This window comes from Belonocnema kinseyi, chromosome 1 (genome assembly GCF_010883055.1).
Source record: "Belonocnema kinseyi isolate 2016_QV_RU_SX_M_011 chromosome 1, B_treatae_v1, whole genome shotgun sequence".
NCBI classification, from domain to species: Eukaryota; Metazoa; Arthropoda; class Insecta; order Hymenoptera; family Cynipidae; genus Belonocnema; species Belonocnema kinseyi.
This window is the reverse complement of record NC_046657.1, coordinates 129,086,657-129,103,590: the sequence shown is the minus strand read 5'-3', so window position 1 is coordinate 129,103,590 and position 16,934 is coordinate 129,086,657. Positions and strand designations below refer to the sequence as shown.

The following is a 16,934-nucleotide window of genomic DNA, read 5'->3' as shown; positions in this document are numbered from 1 at the left end:
AACTTTTAAGAAAGTACATAGTTCAACTTTCAAACAGGAATTTCACAAATTTTTTGAAATTCCTGTTGTTTTTTAATATCCAACTGTTTTTTTTAACCATGTTTTTTGTCGAAATGTCGACAATTATGTTTTGTTGAAAATTAATCTTTTTAAGTTAAAATTTTAATTTCTTGTTTGAAAGTTGAACTATTTACTTTCTTAAACAAATTTTTTTGTTTGTTAAAAAATAATGTTTTCAACTAAAAAGTTAACTATTTTGTTCAAAATTCAACTAATTGGTTGAAAATTAACCTTTCTGTTGAAATTTTTTATTTTATTATTAAAAATAAAACGTTTTTGTTAAAAATTTGTCCGTTTGGCTTAAAAATTCAACTCTTTTGTTGAAGGCTTTTGTTTTTGTTAAAAATTCGGCGTGAATCTCTTATTGTTTTTTTATTTCAAAAACCAATTTTTAATTATTATTTAGTTCCCTAAACACTACGAAGTAAGAAAAAATGCACACAGATTTGCACAAAAAAGATTTTTCCAAGATTGATTAATTAAGAAAATAATGGATTGATTTTATTGAACGATATGATTTTTTAATTTCATTTGTAGCCACAACCGATGTATTTTGTGCCACCTCCGGGGACGATTTCGGTGAATCAGAATTCGGGAGAGAGACAGCAGCCGCGATTTGGGACGAGTTACTCTTTTAATTTGCAGACGATGACCCCTCCAAGCCAATCGACTTGTGAGTTTAGAATTTTATTGTACAGGCCTCACAATCCATCCGTATGTCCCCTATTTTTTTAAATTATCTTGAATTATTTTGAAATATTTAAAAGGATATTTTTAAAGATTTTCAGAAATTTTTTAATAGATTTCAATAATTTGAATGGATTTTTTTTTTTTAATTTTGAGGAAAATTGTATTTGATTAATTAATTTGTTTGAAATATCAGAGTGTCCAGTGATGTTGAAAAACTTGAGTTCTCCTTGATTTTTTTAAAGCGAGAAGATTTAGCTTACAATGCGTAATTCAAAATTTTTCTTACTTTAAAAATTTTCTATTTAAAATTTTTATTTCTAAGCTTACTTTTTTAATTTAAAGAATTTTTAAAGGCTTTCTTAAAGACTTGAACAAATAAAAGCCTTTGATGTTGAAAAATTTTGAACATTTTTATTTAATAAATAAATACATTTTTTTAATTTATCTGTACTTTAAATAATGAAAAGTAAAAAAAAAACGATTTCACAACGATTTTAAACCAGTTCAAAATTTAAGAATTTTCAGATTTTAACGTGAAAACTTAAACGGTTTCATATTTTCAACTTAAAAATAACTTCATAATGATATATTCTTAATTAAAGGATTTTATTAAATATAAAATACTATTACAATAAAATATTCAATTTTGAACTCATTCAATTAAAAATTTTTAAGTAAAAAAAAAAAGATTAATTGTTGAATATATAGCAATATTTGAATTTTTAAACTTTGAACGTTACAATTTTAATTGTTGTATTTTAAAAGTGCATAATTTCTAAGTGAAATTTTTAAATTTTGATGTATAATTTATAAATGAACATTTGTAGAAAAAATTTGAGTAATTTTAAAAGATATTTAGGAGTTTTAAAAAGATTAAAAATTATCATGCCAAATTTTAGAAAGTTTTCTTAAAATCTTCTAGCATATTTTTAAAAAATTTTGTATAAATCTTTGAAAAACTTAAAAAATATTCTCTTAAAATAATTTTTCAAAATGAAAAGTTATTTTAAATTAATTTTCTAAAATTTGCAGGATTTTCTGAAAATTGTAAAAAAAATTTAATTCATTTTGACAGATATTTAGAAGTTCTGAAAAAATTTCGAAAATAATTTAAAATTCAAAATAAATTTAAAACAATTTAGAGATTTCACAAGATTTTGAAATAAAATTTTGAAGTTTTTCAAGGATGTTTAAACTATAAGAAAATAATTGAATTTATAATTTGAGAAGTGTTCAGTTAAAAAATTTTCAATTTTTCAATATTTGATGTTTCTAGCTTAAAATTCCTTAAAATTATATAATTTTGAGAATTTTAAATTTCATTGATTGATTTTTTAATTTAGAGCATTTAAAATGATAACGTGGATATATATTTTTTTATATTAAAAAATTTTAGTAACTTCAATTTTATACGCGCAAATTATTGAGCATTTAAATAACAAAATTTTTTATTAAAAACATTTAAATTTTAAAAGTTCAAAATTTAACAGTTCTACTTTGAGAGCTTTCATTTAAAGCTCAGTTTGTATTACCTCAATTGTTATAAAAATTTCAAATTAATGCAAAATATTTCACAAATATTTCAAAGATTTCATAAATATTTAAAAATATATATAAGAATTTAAACATTTTGAAGATTTGAAACGATTTTAAAACATTTTAGAAGATTTTAAACGATTTCACTTCAGATTTCAAATAATTCAATGATTTAAATGAATAAAAAAGATTACACAAACAAAGATTTTGGAAAAACTTTACAAATATTTCAAGAGTTTTGACAAAAATTTCGAAAATTTTCAATTATTTAAAAAATTTCAAGTGATTTCAAAGATTTTACATATATTTAAAGTATTATAAAAATATCAAATTAATACAAAATATTTAAGAAAGATTTCAAATAATTCAATGATTTCATTGAATAAAAAAGCGATCACAAAACAAAGATTTAGGAAAAACTTGACAAATATTTCAAAAGTTTTGACAAAGATTACAAAAATTTCACAAAGATTGCAAGAATTTCAAAGATTTTACACAAATTAAACACATTTTAATGATTTCAAATGAATAACAAATATTTTACAAAAATTTCAAAGATTTTAAAAGAATGCAAGAATTCCAAATATTTCAATTATTTCAATCGAATATAAAAGGTTTCACAAATATTTCAAATATGTTGAAGAATTTCAAAATTTTTCAATAAATATCAGAAGATTTCAAAATATTTAAATGGCTTCCAACGGACACAGAAAATATCACAAACAAATATTGAAGAAAGCTTTTACAAAGATTTCAAAATATTTCATAAAAATGTCAAAAAAATTTCAGATTTCAAATGCTTAAAAAGAATTCAAAAGATTTTACAGAAATTCCAAGATTTTACAAGTTTTTTAAAAAATATTTTAATAAATTTCAACGAATTTACAAAGATTTAAAAAAATGTCACAAAGACTTCAAGAATTTAAAAGACGACTTTTGTTCGGAAAAAAATTAGGAATTTTTTTTATTTATGGTTGTGCTTTTTTTTTAAATTTGTTTCCTAATGAAAATTTAATTGGTTCATTTTTTTGCATCCAACTCAAGCAGCTTTTAAATTATTTTAATTACGTAATTAATTATTATTTTTGATTCTTTGAAAAAAAAGGTTACCTGGAAAAATTTGTCTTGAATTTTCTAGAATTTCGGAAGATATGAAAGAATTTTATTTTATTGGATTTTTAAAGAATTGATTAAAAAATGTAAAACATTTCGTAGAATTTTTAAAAATATTGAAAGAAATTTGAAATTCACTCAATTCTACACACATCAATTCAATGGATTAAAAAAAAAGTTTTTGTATAATTCATACTGAAGTCTGTAAAACTCACCTTAAATTATTAGGCACTTCATCCAATTCTTTTGAATTCTCTTGAATTTTTTTAAATTTACTTCATTCTATTAAATTCAATTGATTTTAAAAAAACGTTTCAACATGGCAATTTTTAGGCATTTCATCAAATTCTTTTGAATTCCCTTAAATGTTGCAAAGCTCATTTGAAATTTGTTGAATTCAGTGAAGTTTTTCATATTTTTACATTTTTTCAATTCATTTTTATATTGCTTTAATTCTCTTTGAATGTTGATCGAATTATTCTCGTTTACCGTAAATTTCTGTAAATTCATTTCAATTTTACTAAAATGAATCCAATTTTTTAAAATTATTTCCAATTCATTGGAATTTATTGTAGTCATTAGTCCCTTTTTTTTATTAGAAATTACCATGGTTTCAAAGATATGAAGAGATTTGAAATTATTTTTTGGAATTCACGCTGAATTCCTATTGATTTGCGCTCAATTCTTATTAATTTGTGTGAAATTCTCTTGGATTTTTTAAATTTATTTGAACTCTTTTTAATCCACTAAATTCTACCCAATTCAATTAATTAAAAAAATGTTTTCTCAATTTATTTGATTTTTTTTTTCAAGTCATGAATTTATCCTGAATTTGTTACCCTTTGAGCGCGAAAAAAGTACGATGAGCACTGTGAGGCCTGCTTTTATGTCACAGAATAAATGTTTAAAAATTCTATCTGATGATAAGTTAAAAAACTAATAAAAAATTGACAATAAGCAATAAAAATTGGTCCATTTTAGCGAATTTCGTTAGCAATTATTCGGTACCTTACAATTCGATGCCGGCTGTTAATCCGGCTCAAGCCGAGTTTTCGTGCCAACCTCCGATGCACATGGTTCCTGCTTATTATCCGCAACATCAACCTGGGATGCAACAACCAATTATGTACCGAGTTCCCACACCGCCGAATACTCCGACATCTACACAGGTAAATAATATATAGCTTTCAATTTTTAAACTGTTGCAGGGCCCGGATCGTGCGACTTTTTTCGACTTTTTAAAGAAAAATGCGTTTAATTGACTTTTTCCCCTATATTTCAATTTGTAATTAAATATATTTAAATTTTAATAACGAGAAATTGATTTTTCTAGAATATTATTCTAGAAGTTATTTTTAGTATATTTCCCACGTACCTAAACTTTTTGAGCTGTTCAGATAATTATATTGTTGCATTATTATAGATTTTTTAAAGGTTCCAAAGTTTTCTGAAACTGGCTTAAATGTTCTCGAATTTTCTAGAATATTTCGGAATATTTTTGGTCTTTCTAAGATTTTCTTGTCTTTTCTAAAATATTATTCTACAATTTAACTTGAGTATATTTCCCACGTACCTAAACCTTATTAGTTGTTTATATATTTGTATATTTGCATTAGTCTAGATTTTTTACAGGTTTTAAAATTTTCTGAAACCGGTTTATATGTTCACGATTTTTCTACAATATTTTAGAATGCTTTGGACATTCCAGAATTTTCTGGTCTTTTCTAGAATATTACTCTAGAAGTTAACTTTCAAGAAATAATTTTAACTGAAATATACTTCCCACTTACCTAAACCTTATTAGGTGTTCACATATTTATATTTTTGCATTATTCTAGATTTTTAAAACGTGTTAAAATGTTCTTAAACTATCGTAACTATCAGCTATTAACTTTTCTAGAATATTTTGAAATTTTTTCGTCGTTTTGAAATTTACTGGACAATTCTGGAATATTATTCCAGAATTTAACTTGAGTATATTTGCCACATACCTAAACTTCTCGAATTTTCTAGAATATTTTGGTGGTTCTTGAATTTTCTAGACTTTTCTAGAATATTATTGTAGAAGTTAACTTAAATATAAATTTTCCACGTACCTAAACCTTTTTAGATATTTACATGTTTATATTGTTGCATTATTCTATATTTTTTAAACGTGTTAAAATGTTGTAAAAGTGTCTTAAATATTAATTATTAACTTTTCTAGAATATTATTCTAGAAGTTATCTTGTGTATATTTCCCACGTACCTTAACCTTGCTAGATGTTTACATAATTATATTTTTGCATTATTCTAGATTTTTTAAATGTTCTAAAATTTTCTGAAACTGGCCCAGATGTTCAAGATATTTCTACGATACTTACGATTCTTTTGGACGTTTTAGAATTTTCTGGTATTTTCTAGAATATTATTCTGGAAGTTAACTTATGTATATTTTGAATTTTCTACGTACCGAAACGTTCTTATGTGTTTACATATTTATATTGTTTCATTATTCTAGATTTTTTGAACGTGTTAAAATGTTCTGAAACTGTCTTATATAGCAGCTATTGACTTTTGTAGGATATTTTGAAATGTTTTGGTTGTTCTGGAATTTCCTGGACTTTTCTAGAATATTATTCTAGACGTTAAATTGAGTATATTTTCCACATACCTAAACCATTTTAGATGTTTAAATGTTTATATTGTTGCATTATTCTAGATTTTTTAAATGTTCTACAATTTTTTGAAACTGGCCCAAATGTTCAAGATATTTCTACAATACTTACGAATCTTTTGGATGTTTAAGAATTTTCTGGTCTTTTCTAGAATATTATTCTGGAAGTTAACTTATGTATATTTTCTACGTACCGAAACGTTCTTAGGTGTTTACATATTTATATTGTTTCATTATTCTAGATTTTTTGAACGTGTTAAAATGTTCTGAAACTGTCTTATATAGCAGCTATTGACTTTTGTAGAATATTTTGAAATGTTTTGGTTGTTCTGAAATTTCCAGGACTTTTCTAGAATATTATTCTAAAATTTAAATTGAGTATATTTTCCACGTACCTAAACCTTTTTAGATGTTTAAATGTTTATATTGTTGAATTATCCTAGATTTTTAAAATTTTCTAAAATTTTCTGAAACTGGCCCAAATGTTCTCGATTTTTCTAGAATATTTTGGTCGTTCTCGAATTTTCTAGACTTTTAAAGAATATTATTCTAGAAGTTAACTTAAATATAAATTTTCCACGTAACTAAACCTTTTTAGATGCTTACATGTTTATATTGTTGCATTATTCTAGATTTTTTATATGTTCTAAAATTTGCTGAAACTGGCCGAAATGTTCAAGATATATCTACAATACTTCCATATCTACAATATTATTCTAGAAGTTAACTGAACCCTTAAAATGCACTCTTCCAAATACACCCTCAGATATTTTTGTCTGAAAAATGAGTGGTATTGAATCAATACAAAATAGGTAAAAAATATCTCCAAAGAATCAGTGATGTTTTAACTATTCGAGAGAAAAACTTGAAAAATACGTAGACAATCGGAAAAATTCGGAAAGCCCCTTGGGTCTCTGATACCCAGTTTGAAGTTTATGGGTTAAGTATAGTTTCCACTACCTAAGCCTTCGTAGGTGTTCACGTATTCATATTGTTGCATTATTCTAGATTTTTTAAAAGTGTGAAAATGTTCTGAAACTGTTTTAAATATTAGCTATTAAATTTTCTAAAATATTTGAAATGGTTTTGTTCTTTCTAGAATTTTCTGGTCTTTTGTAGAATATCGTTCTAGAAGTTAACTTTAATATATTTCCCAAGTACCTAAACCTTCTTAGGTGTTCACATATTCATATTGTTGCACTATTTTAAGTTTTTGAATGTACTAAAACTTTCTGAAACCGACTTAAATGTTCTCGAATTTTCTAGAATATTTTGGTCGTTGTCGAATTTTCTAGAATTTTCTCAAATATTCTAGAAGTTACTTAAATATATATTTCCCACGTACATAAACATTTTTAGATGTTTACATGTTTATATTGTTGCATTATTCTAGATTTTTAAAACGTGTTAAAACGTTCTGAAGCTGTCTTAAATATTAATTATTAACTTTTTATAATATTATTCTAGGATTCAACTCAAGTATATTTCTCACATCCCTAAACCTTGTTAGATGTTTAAATAATTATATTGTTGGATTATTCTTGATTTTGTAAATGTTCTCAAATCTTCTAAAGCTAGCCCGAATGTTTAAGATATTTCTACAATATTTTCGTATGTTTTGGGCGTTCTAGAATTTTCTGGTCTTTTCTAGAATATTATTCTAGAAGTTAACTTTAGTATATTTCCCAAGTACCTAAATCTTCTAATGTATTCACATATTTATACTATTGCAATATTCTAAATTTTTAAAACGTGTTAAAATGTTCTGAAGCTGTCTTAAATATCAGCTATTGACTTTTTTAGAATATTTTGGAATGTTTTGGTTGTTCTGAAAAGTCCTGGACTTTTCTAGAATATTATTCTAGAAGTTAACCTAAATATATATTTTCCACGTACCTAAATCTTTAGATGTTTACATGTTTATATTGTTGCATTATTCTAGATTTTGAAAAGGTGTTAAAATGTTCTGTAGCCGTCTTAAATATCAGCTATTGCCTTTTTTAGAATATTTTGGAATTTTTTGCTCGTTCGGAAATTTCCTGGACTTTACTAGAATATTATTCTAGAAGTTAACTTGAGTATATTTCCCACGTACCTAAACCTTATTAAATGTTCACATGTTTATATATTTGCATTATTCTAGATTTTTTTAAGGTTCTAAATTTTTTGAAACTGGCCCAAATGTTCAAGATATTTTTACAATATTTTGGAATGTTTTGGTCGGTCTGAAATTTGCTGGAATTTTCTAAAATATTATTCTAGAATTTTCTGGTCTTTTCTAGAATATAATTCTAGAATTTTATGGTCTTTTCTAAAATATTATTCTAGAAGTTAACTTCAGTATACTTTACCTTATTAAGTGTTCACATATTTATATATTTGCATTATTCTAGATTTTTTTAAGGTTCTTGAATTTTTTGAAACTGGCCCAAATGTTCAAGATATTTACACATGATTTTCAAATGGTTTGGACGTTTTAGAGTTTTCTGGTCTTTTCTAGAATATTATTCTAGAATTTTCTGGTCTTTTCTATAATATCATTCTAGAATTTTATGGTCTTTTCTAAAATATTATTCTAGAAGTTAACTTCAGTATACTTTACCTTATTAAGTGTTCACATATTTATATATTTGCATTATTCGAGATTTTTTTAAGGTTCTTAAATTTTCTGAAACTGGCCCAAGTGTTCAAGATATTTACACAATATTTTCAAATGGTTTGGACGTTTTAAAGTTTTCTGGTCTTTTCTGGTCTTTTCTAGAATATTATTCTAGAATTTTCTGGTCTTTTCTAGAATATCATTCTAGAATTTTATGGTCTTTTCTAAAATATTATTCTAGAAGTTAACTTCAGTATACTTTACCTTATTAGGTGTTCACATATTCATATATTTGCATTATTCTAGATTTTTTAAAGGTTCTTAAAAATTTCTGAAACTGGCTTAAATGTTCAAGATATTTCTACAATATTTCTGAATATTTTGGACGTTCTAGAATTTTCTGGTCTTTTCTAGAATATTATTCTAGAATTTTCTGGTCTTTTTTAGAATATCATTCTAGAATTTTCTGGTCTTTTCTAAAATATTATTCTAGAAGTTAACTTCAGTATACTTTACCTTATTAGGTGTTCACATATTGATATATTTGCATTACTCTAGATTTTTTAAAGGTTCTTAAAAATTTCTGAAACTGGCTTAAATGTTCAAGATATTTCTACAATATTTTTGAATATTTTAGACGTTCTAGAATTTTCTGGTCTTTTCTAGAACATTATTCTAGAAGTTAACTTAAGTATATTTTTCACGTACCTAAGCCGTGTTTACGTATTTATAATGTTGCATTATTTTATTATTTTAAACGTTACCATTTTTTTCTAAACTGTATTAAATGTTGTTGACATTTTTAAAATAATTGTGAAAATTTTGGCTGTCCTTAAATTTGCATTACTTTTTTAGAATACTTTTGAATGTTTTCTTCAAACATCCTAATTCTTTGTAACATAAAATTACAAAAATAAATTAGAAATGAACAATATAAAATGGAATAATTCGAAATTGTTCGCAGATGCCGGGTGTGCCATTAATGTATGTGAATTCTGGAAGTTACGCGCCCCATGGAACTATGGTTTCGGCAGGAACATTTGGGCATCAGGTCGGTCCCAGTGGTGCCTCTCCTGCACCTCCTGGGGCTTACATGACCCCAACCCTGGTTCCCAATCTCGTTTTTAGGCAAAATGTACCCGTAAGTAATTTATTACTTTATTCTTTTCATACTTTTATTTTGTACTTTATGAGAGAAAGAATTTAACCATTTTTTCCATTATTCCATTATTAAGAACTAGATGTTTAACAACAAATATTAGCTATACTATTTTTGTTTGAAAATTTATATTTTTTATATGAAAATTCAACTTTTTGCTCGTAAATTAATGTACTTTGTTGAAAATTCATCTTTTTGCTAAAAAAAATCAGTTATTCAAGTTGAAGATTCATCATTTTAGTCAAAAATTTATCAGTTTAGTTGAAAATTATTTAACTGTTCCATTTTTGATTGAAAGTTCATCTTTTCTAGTTCGAAATTTAACAATTTGGATTCAAAAATTCATTTATTGTCTGTAAAATGAGCTAATTTAATTGAAAACTTTTTTTTAGATGAAAAGGAATTTTTTAACTGAAAACGTTTTTTAGAAATCCTTATGGATTAAAAATGCAACTTTTTTGTTGAAAATTCGTCTTTTTTGGTAAGAAAATTCTATTATTATCTTGGTTAAAATATCAACATTCAGTATATTTTTCGTTGAGAATTAATTTTTCTTTCGAAAATTGGACTATTTGGATGAAAGTTGAATTTCTGAGTTAAAAATTCATTTTTGTTGTCAAATATTCACCACTTTAGTTGATAATTCAATTATTTTTCGGAAAATTTGTTTCGTTATTAAAAATTCAACTATTTTTTTGAAAATTTGTTCTTTTGGCTTCAAAATTCAACGGTTTTCTATTGTAGTTTAATATTTTTTTGCTTGAAAATTCAACTATTTGTTGAAAATTCGTCTTTTTAAATTAAAAAATAATCTTTTTTGGTAGAAATTTTTTTTTTGTTGAAAGTTTAACTGTCTTCTAAAAGATTCTTGTTTTTGGCTTCGAATATTTGGTTAAAAATGCATCTCTTTGTGGGTAAAGCTTTTGTTTTATTTGTTTGAAAATTGGACCATTTTGGTAAAAATTCTTATTTTTTTGTTAAAAATTCCACTTTCTTCGTAGAACATTAACGTTTTTTTTATAATTTATAACTTGTTGTTTTTTTGAAAGTTTATCTTTTTGATTTAATTTATGAATTTACCTGTTTTAAAAGCATTTTCATTTTTCTTAGATAAAAATGCAACTGTTTGGTTAAAAATTTAACTGTATCATAGAAAATTTACTTTTTGTTTAAAATTTATATTTTGGAGTTGAAAAATGAACAGAAATGTTTCTGCATAAAAGTTAAACTTAAAAAAATGTGTATTTTTTATAAAAAACTCCTCTCTTTTAGTACAAATTTCATTTTCTTTGGATAAAAATGCAACTATTTGGTAGAAATTTAAACAATTTTGTTAAAAAGTTATTAATTTTGGTTAGAAATTCTTTTTTTGGATTCAAAATTCTTCTTTTTTCATAGAAACTTATTTTTCGTTTAAAAATTTATATTTCAATCGTAAAAAGTCAATTCAAGTTTTTTTTTTAACAGAAAATTAAACTATTTTCTTGAAAATTCATCTTTTGGATTTAAAAGTTCATCTGTTTTAGTACCAATTTTATCTTTCTTGGATAAAATGCAACTATTTGGTAGAGAATTAAACTATATATTTTTAATTCAACCTTTTTGTTTGAAAAAATGCGACTTTATGAATTAAAAATTCTTTTTTTTTTAACTTATTTTTTGTTAAAAATTTCAGATTTTGATCTGAATAGTTACATTTTCATGCAAAAAATATTTTGGATGAAAATTCAACTATTTAAAAAAAATTTTAAATAAAAATTCGTCTGTTTTAAAAGAAATTTAAACTTTTTTGGATAAAAATGCAACTGTTTGGTAGAGAATTCAACAATTAACCAAAAAAGTTATTCATTTTGGTTAGAAATTCGTCCTTTTGGATTTAAAATTAAATTTTTCTTCGTAGAAACTTATTTTTCGTTTAAAAATTCATATTTTGATCTGAACAGGTAAATTTTTATCCAAATAAGATTTTGGATACAAGTTTAATTTTTTTATTGAAAAAAATTAAGAAAAATTCATCTGTTTTAATACAAATTTCATCTTTTTTTTATAAAAATGCAACTATTTGGTAGAGAATTAACAGAAAATTAAACTATTTTTTTGAAAATTTATCTTTTGGATTTAAAAGTTCATCTGTTTTGGTACAAATTTTATCTTTCTTGGATAAAATGCAACTATTTGGAAGAGAATTCAACTATATTTTTAAAAATTCATCCTATTTGTTTGGAAAAGTTCGATTTTTCAAATTGAAAATTCGGTTTTTTCCGTAGAAATTTATTTTTTGTTTTAAAAAATTCATATTTTGATCTTGAAAAGTCAGTTGGAATATTTTTTGGATGAAAAATTCAACTATTTTTTTAAATTTCGAATTTTTTAATTTAAATTCATCTTTTTAAGAGAAATTTGATCTTTTTTGGATAAAATTGCAACTATTTGGTAGAGAATTTAACTATTTTGTTAAAAATTCATCTTTTTTTTTATCAAAACAGTTCGACTCTATGAATTAAAAATTCGTTTTTCTTTCGTAGGAACTTATTTTTTGTTTCAAAAAAATGTTAATAAAAATTCATCTATTATAAGAGAAATTTCATCTTTCTTGGATAAAAAGGCAACTATTTAGTTGAGAATTCAAGAATTTTGTTAAAAATTCATCCTTTTTGGTTGAAATAATTTGTCTTTTTTATTTGAAAATTCAATTTTTTGTTGTAAAAACTTATTTCTTGTTTAAAAATTCATATTTTGATCGTAAAAAACTCCACTGAAATCTTTTTTTACAAAAAAATTCAACTATTTTTTTTTCATTTATCTTTTTTATTTGAAAAATTCATCTGTTTTAGTAGAAATTAAATTTTTTTTAAATGAAAATGCAAATTTTTGGTTAAAAATTTTTTTCTTTGCTTGAGTATTCAACTTTTTTCTTTGAAATATTTCGTTGAATCACTTTGTTAAGAAATCATTATTTTAGATTTATATTTTTAGTTGAAAATTTATTTCTTTGGCTGAAAATTTAACTGTTTAGTGGAAAATTCTTTTTTGTTTAAAATTAATTTTTTACATGAAGATATATTTTGGCTTGAAGGTTAAACAATTTTAATAAACTTTTATTCATTTATTGGGTGAAAAATTGTTATTTCTTGAAAACTGTTTTTCTTTTGTATAAATTTAATCTTTAAATCTTTTAATTTTAAATTTTAATTTTTTTCTATGACACTTTTTTGTCGGTTATTTATCTTTTTAGGTTGAAAATTCAACTATAATGTAAAAATTAAATTATTTTTCGGAACATTAAAGTATTTTTTGTAAAATTCTTCTGTTATAGTAGAAAAGACATTTTTTTGTTGTATAAAATAAATGAAAACTAAATTTCCTAATAAAATATTAGGTAAATTGAATTTGCGCGAAATTGAATTTTAAAGCTCGTCACTGGCGTACGAGCTTCGACGCCGGGAAGTTCCCAAAGAGCAAGCAGATCGCCAACGCCCGCACACGAGTTGTTCGGGGGCGGAGGCGGAGACAGAAGCGCACAACCTCAGCCACGTTACCCACTGCCAGTTTATCAGGGTATTCATATCGTGCAAGGTGAACCTAATATTCCGCGAAGTTAGCATTCTTTTTTTCTTCTTTTTTTTCCTTCAGCTACTTCCAGATAGTTTAATTTAATTAAACTCTTGTTTTTTTTTATATTTTTCTAATCGATTCGAAGGTGATATGAGGCTAATGCACCCTGGAATGCCAGGCAACCCTCGGCTGCAATACGCACCAATTTCCTCACCACCTGTTGTTCAAGGCTGTCCGCGTCCTTACCGACCACCTTCTTATTCCTCGAATGTTTCTGGTGCTGGAACACCAAACTCGTTCGATGGCAGGAATCAAAAGATTCGTAAACAGAGGTAAGATTACCACCGGCTTGTTGTTGCTTCATTAATCACTTTCCCTCACTTCTCAGCTACTTCGCCTTTTCTCATTTTTCCATTTCTCCTACTTTCCCTTCTCCCATTTACTCCTATTACTTTCTGCATTTTCCTCAGATTCCCTTATCCATCCATTAATTTCCCCTAATTTTTATATGACACTTCTTCCATGACCCCTCCTACTTTTACGACCAATCCCCTCATTTTCCCTACTTCCCCTACCCCCTCTCACCACTCTACTCTTCATAATCCTATTCTCTTGTTGACTTGTCCCCACCTTACCCCACCTTCTTTACCTCCCCTCAGCCCCTCCTATTATTGTCTCCACTTCTCTCTTCCTATATTCCCTCCACCATTATCCCTCGCTTCCCTTATACGATCCTAATTTCCCCCAACTTGTCATGCTCCTCCTCCCACTTTGCCTACTTTCACTCTCCTGTCTCCCCTATTTTCCGACTTTCTATACCCCTTTCCTTATGTCGAATAATAAAATTGTCTGAATAACTAAATTGCCGGATTGAAAAATTTTCGAAAAATTAAATTGCCAAATGATAAAGTTTCCGGAAAAGAAAATTCCCAAATAGGAAAATTACCGAATAATAAAATTCTTGAACTGCTTCCAATATTACCGAATTGGAAAATTCCTGATTAATAAAATTCCCGAATTGGAAAATGTCCGAGTGATACAACTTCCAAATTGGAAAATTCCCCAATAATATTATTCCTAATGCAGAGAATTTCCGAATCAAAATATTTCCGAATTGGAAAACTGCAGAGTAATAAAATTTCTGGATTAACAAAATTTCCGAATTGAAAAATTTCCTAATAATAAAATTGCCAAATAATAACATTTCCGGAAAATAAAATTACCGAATTGGAAAACTCCCGAATAATAAAATTCCCGAATAATAAAACTTTTTAATAATAGAATCCCCAAACTATAAGTCTGCCGAATAATACAATTTCAGAATAATAAAATTCTCAAAAAACTTATAATATTACCAAATTGGAAAATTCACGAATAATATAATTTTCGAATAATAAAATTGCCAAATAATAACATTTTCGAAAAATAAAATTCCCGAATAAGATTTCTAATTTAAAAGATCCCGAATTGAAAAATTGATAAATAATAAAATTTCCGGAAGAGTTAATTCCCGAATAATAAAAATTCCGAATAATAAAATGTCCCAATAATAAAATTCCCCAACTGGAAAACTTCAGAATAATAAAGTGTCACAATAATAAAATTTTCGAATTGGAAAATTCCCGAATGACATTTCGCAATTATAAAACTCCCGAATAATAAAATTTCTAAATAAAAAAAATCCCGAATTGAAAAATTTCCGATTAATAAAATTTCCGGAAAATAAAAGTACCGAATTGGAAAATTCCCGAACAATAAAATTTACGAATAATCAAATTCTCTAATTGAAACGTTCCCGAATAATAACATTTCCGAAATAGCGAACTCCCGAATAATAATATTTTCGAATTGGAAAACTCCCGAACAATAAAATTTCGAAATAAAAAAATCCTAAATTGAAAAATTGACAAATAATAAAATTTTCGGAAAAGTAAATTCCCGAATAATAAAAATTCCGAATAATAAAATGCCCCAGTAATATAATTCTCGAATTAGAAAATTCCCGAATAATGACATTTCCGAATTATAAAACTCCCGAATAATAAAATTTCTAAATAAAAAAAATCCCGAATTGAAAAATTTCCGAATAATAAAATTTCCGGAAAATAAAAGTACCGAATTGGAAAACTCCCGAACAATAAAATTTACGAATAATCAAATTCTCTAATTGAAAAATTCCCGAATAATAACATTTCCGAATTAGAAAACTTCCGAATAATAATATTTCCGAATTGGAAAACTCCCGAATAATAAAATTTCTAAATAAAAAAATCCCGAATTGAAAAATTTCGGAATAATAAAATTGCGAAATAATATAATTTCCGGAAAATTAATGTACCGAATTGGAAAACTTCCGAACAATAAAATTTACGAATAATCAAATTCTCTAATTGAAACATTCCCGAATAATAACATTTCCGAAATAGAAAACTCCCGAATAATAATATTTTCGAATTGGAAAACTCCCGAACAATAAAATTTCGAAATAGAAAAAATACTAAATTGAAAAATTGACAAATAATAAAATTTTCGGAAAAGTAAATTCCCGAATAATAAAAATTCCGAATAATAAAATGCCCCAGTAATATAATTCTCGAATTAGAAAACTTCCGAATAATAATATTTCCGAATTGGAAAACTCCCGAATAATAAAATTTCTAAATAAAAAAATCCCGATTTGAAAAATTTCCGAATAATAAAATTTCCGAATAGTAAAATTTCCGGAAAATAAAAGTACCGAATTGGAAAACTCCCGAACAATAAAATTTACGAATAATCAAATTCTCTAATTATAATAATATTCTCTAATTATTGAAAAATTCCCGAATAATAACATTTCCGAATTAGAAAACTTCCGAATAATAATATTTCCGAATTGGAAAACTCTCGAATAATATTATTTTCGAATTGGAAAACTCCCGAATAATAATATTTCCGAATTGGAAAACTCCCGAATGATAAAATTTCTAAATAAAAAAAATCCCGAACTGAAAAATTTCCGAATAATAAAATTCTCTAACTGAAAACTTCCCGAATAATAACATTTTCGGATTCGAAAACTTCCGAATAATAATATTTCCGAATTGGAAAACTCTCGAATAATAATATTTCCGAATTGGAAAACTCCCGAATAATAATATTTCCGAATTGGAAAACTCCCGAATGATAAAATTTCTAAATAAAAAAAATCCCGAATTGAAAAATTTCCGAATAATAAAATTCTCTAATTGAAAACTTCCCGAATAATAACATTTCCGAATTAGAAAACTCCGGAATAATAATATTTCCGAATTGGAAAACTCCCTAATAATAATATTTCTGAATTGGAAAACTCCCGAATAATAAAATTTCTAAATAAAAAAAATCCCGATTTGAAAAATTTCCAAATAATAAAATTTTCTAATTGAAAAATTCCCGAATAATAACATTTTCGAATTAGAAAACTCCCGAATAATAATATTTCCGATTTGGAAAACTCCCTAATAATAATATTTCCGAATTGGAAAACTCCCGAATAATAAAATTTCTAAATAAAAAAAATCCCGAATTGAAAAATTTCCGAATAA

At 25.3% G+C, this 16,934-nt stretch overlaps 1 protein-coding gene across 5 annotated transcripts in view; it reads left to right on the top strand.

Moving 5' to 3' along the window:
- LOC117172346 (R3H domain-containing protein 1) overlaps nucleotides 1-16,934 on the top strand; it is a 121,162-nt gene that overhangs the window by 98,124 nt on the left and 6,104 nt on the right. For 4 of the 5 annotated variants that reach the window (XM_033360203.1, XM_033360175.1, XM_033360194.1 and 1 more), the window contains 5 exons: nucleotides 598-733; nucleotides 4,381-4,568; nucleotides 9,619-9,795; nucleotides 13,227-13,410; nucleotides 13,514-13,700. In XM_033360203.1, coding sequence (XP_033216094.1) covers nucleotides 598-733; nucleotides 4,381-4,568; nucleotides 9,619-9,795; nucleotides 13,227-13,410; nucleotides 13,514-13,700 — 872 coding nt within the window. The remainder of the gene's footprint in view (nucleotides 1-597; nucleotides 734-4,380; nucleotides 4,569-9,618; nucleotides 9,796-13,226; nucleotides 13,411-13,513; nucleotides 13,701-16,934) is intronic. The other variant, XM_033360184.1, reaches the window with a different exon arrangement.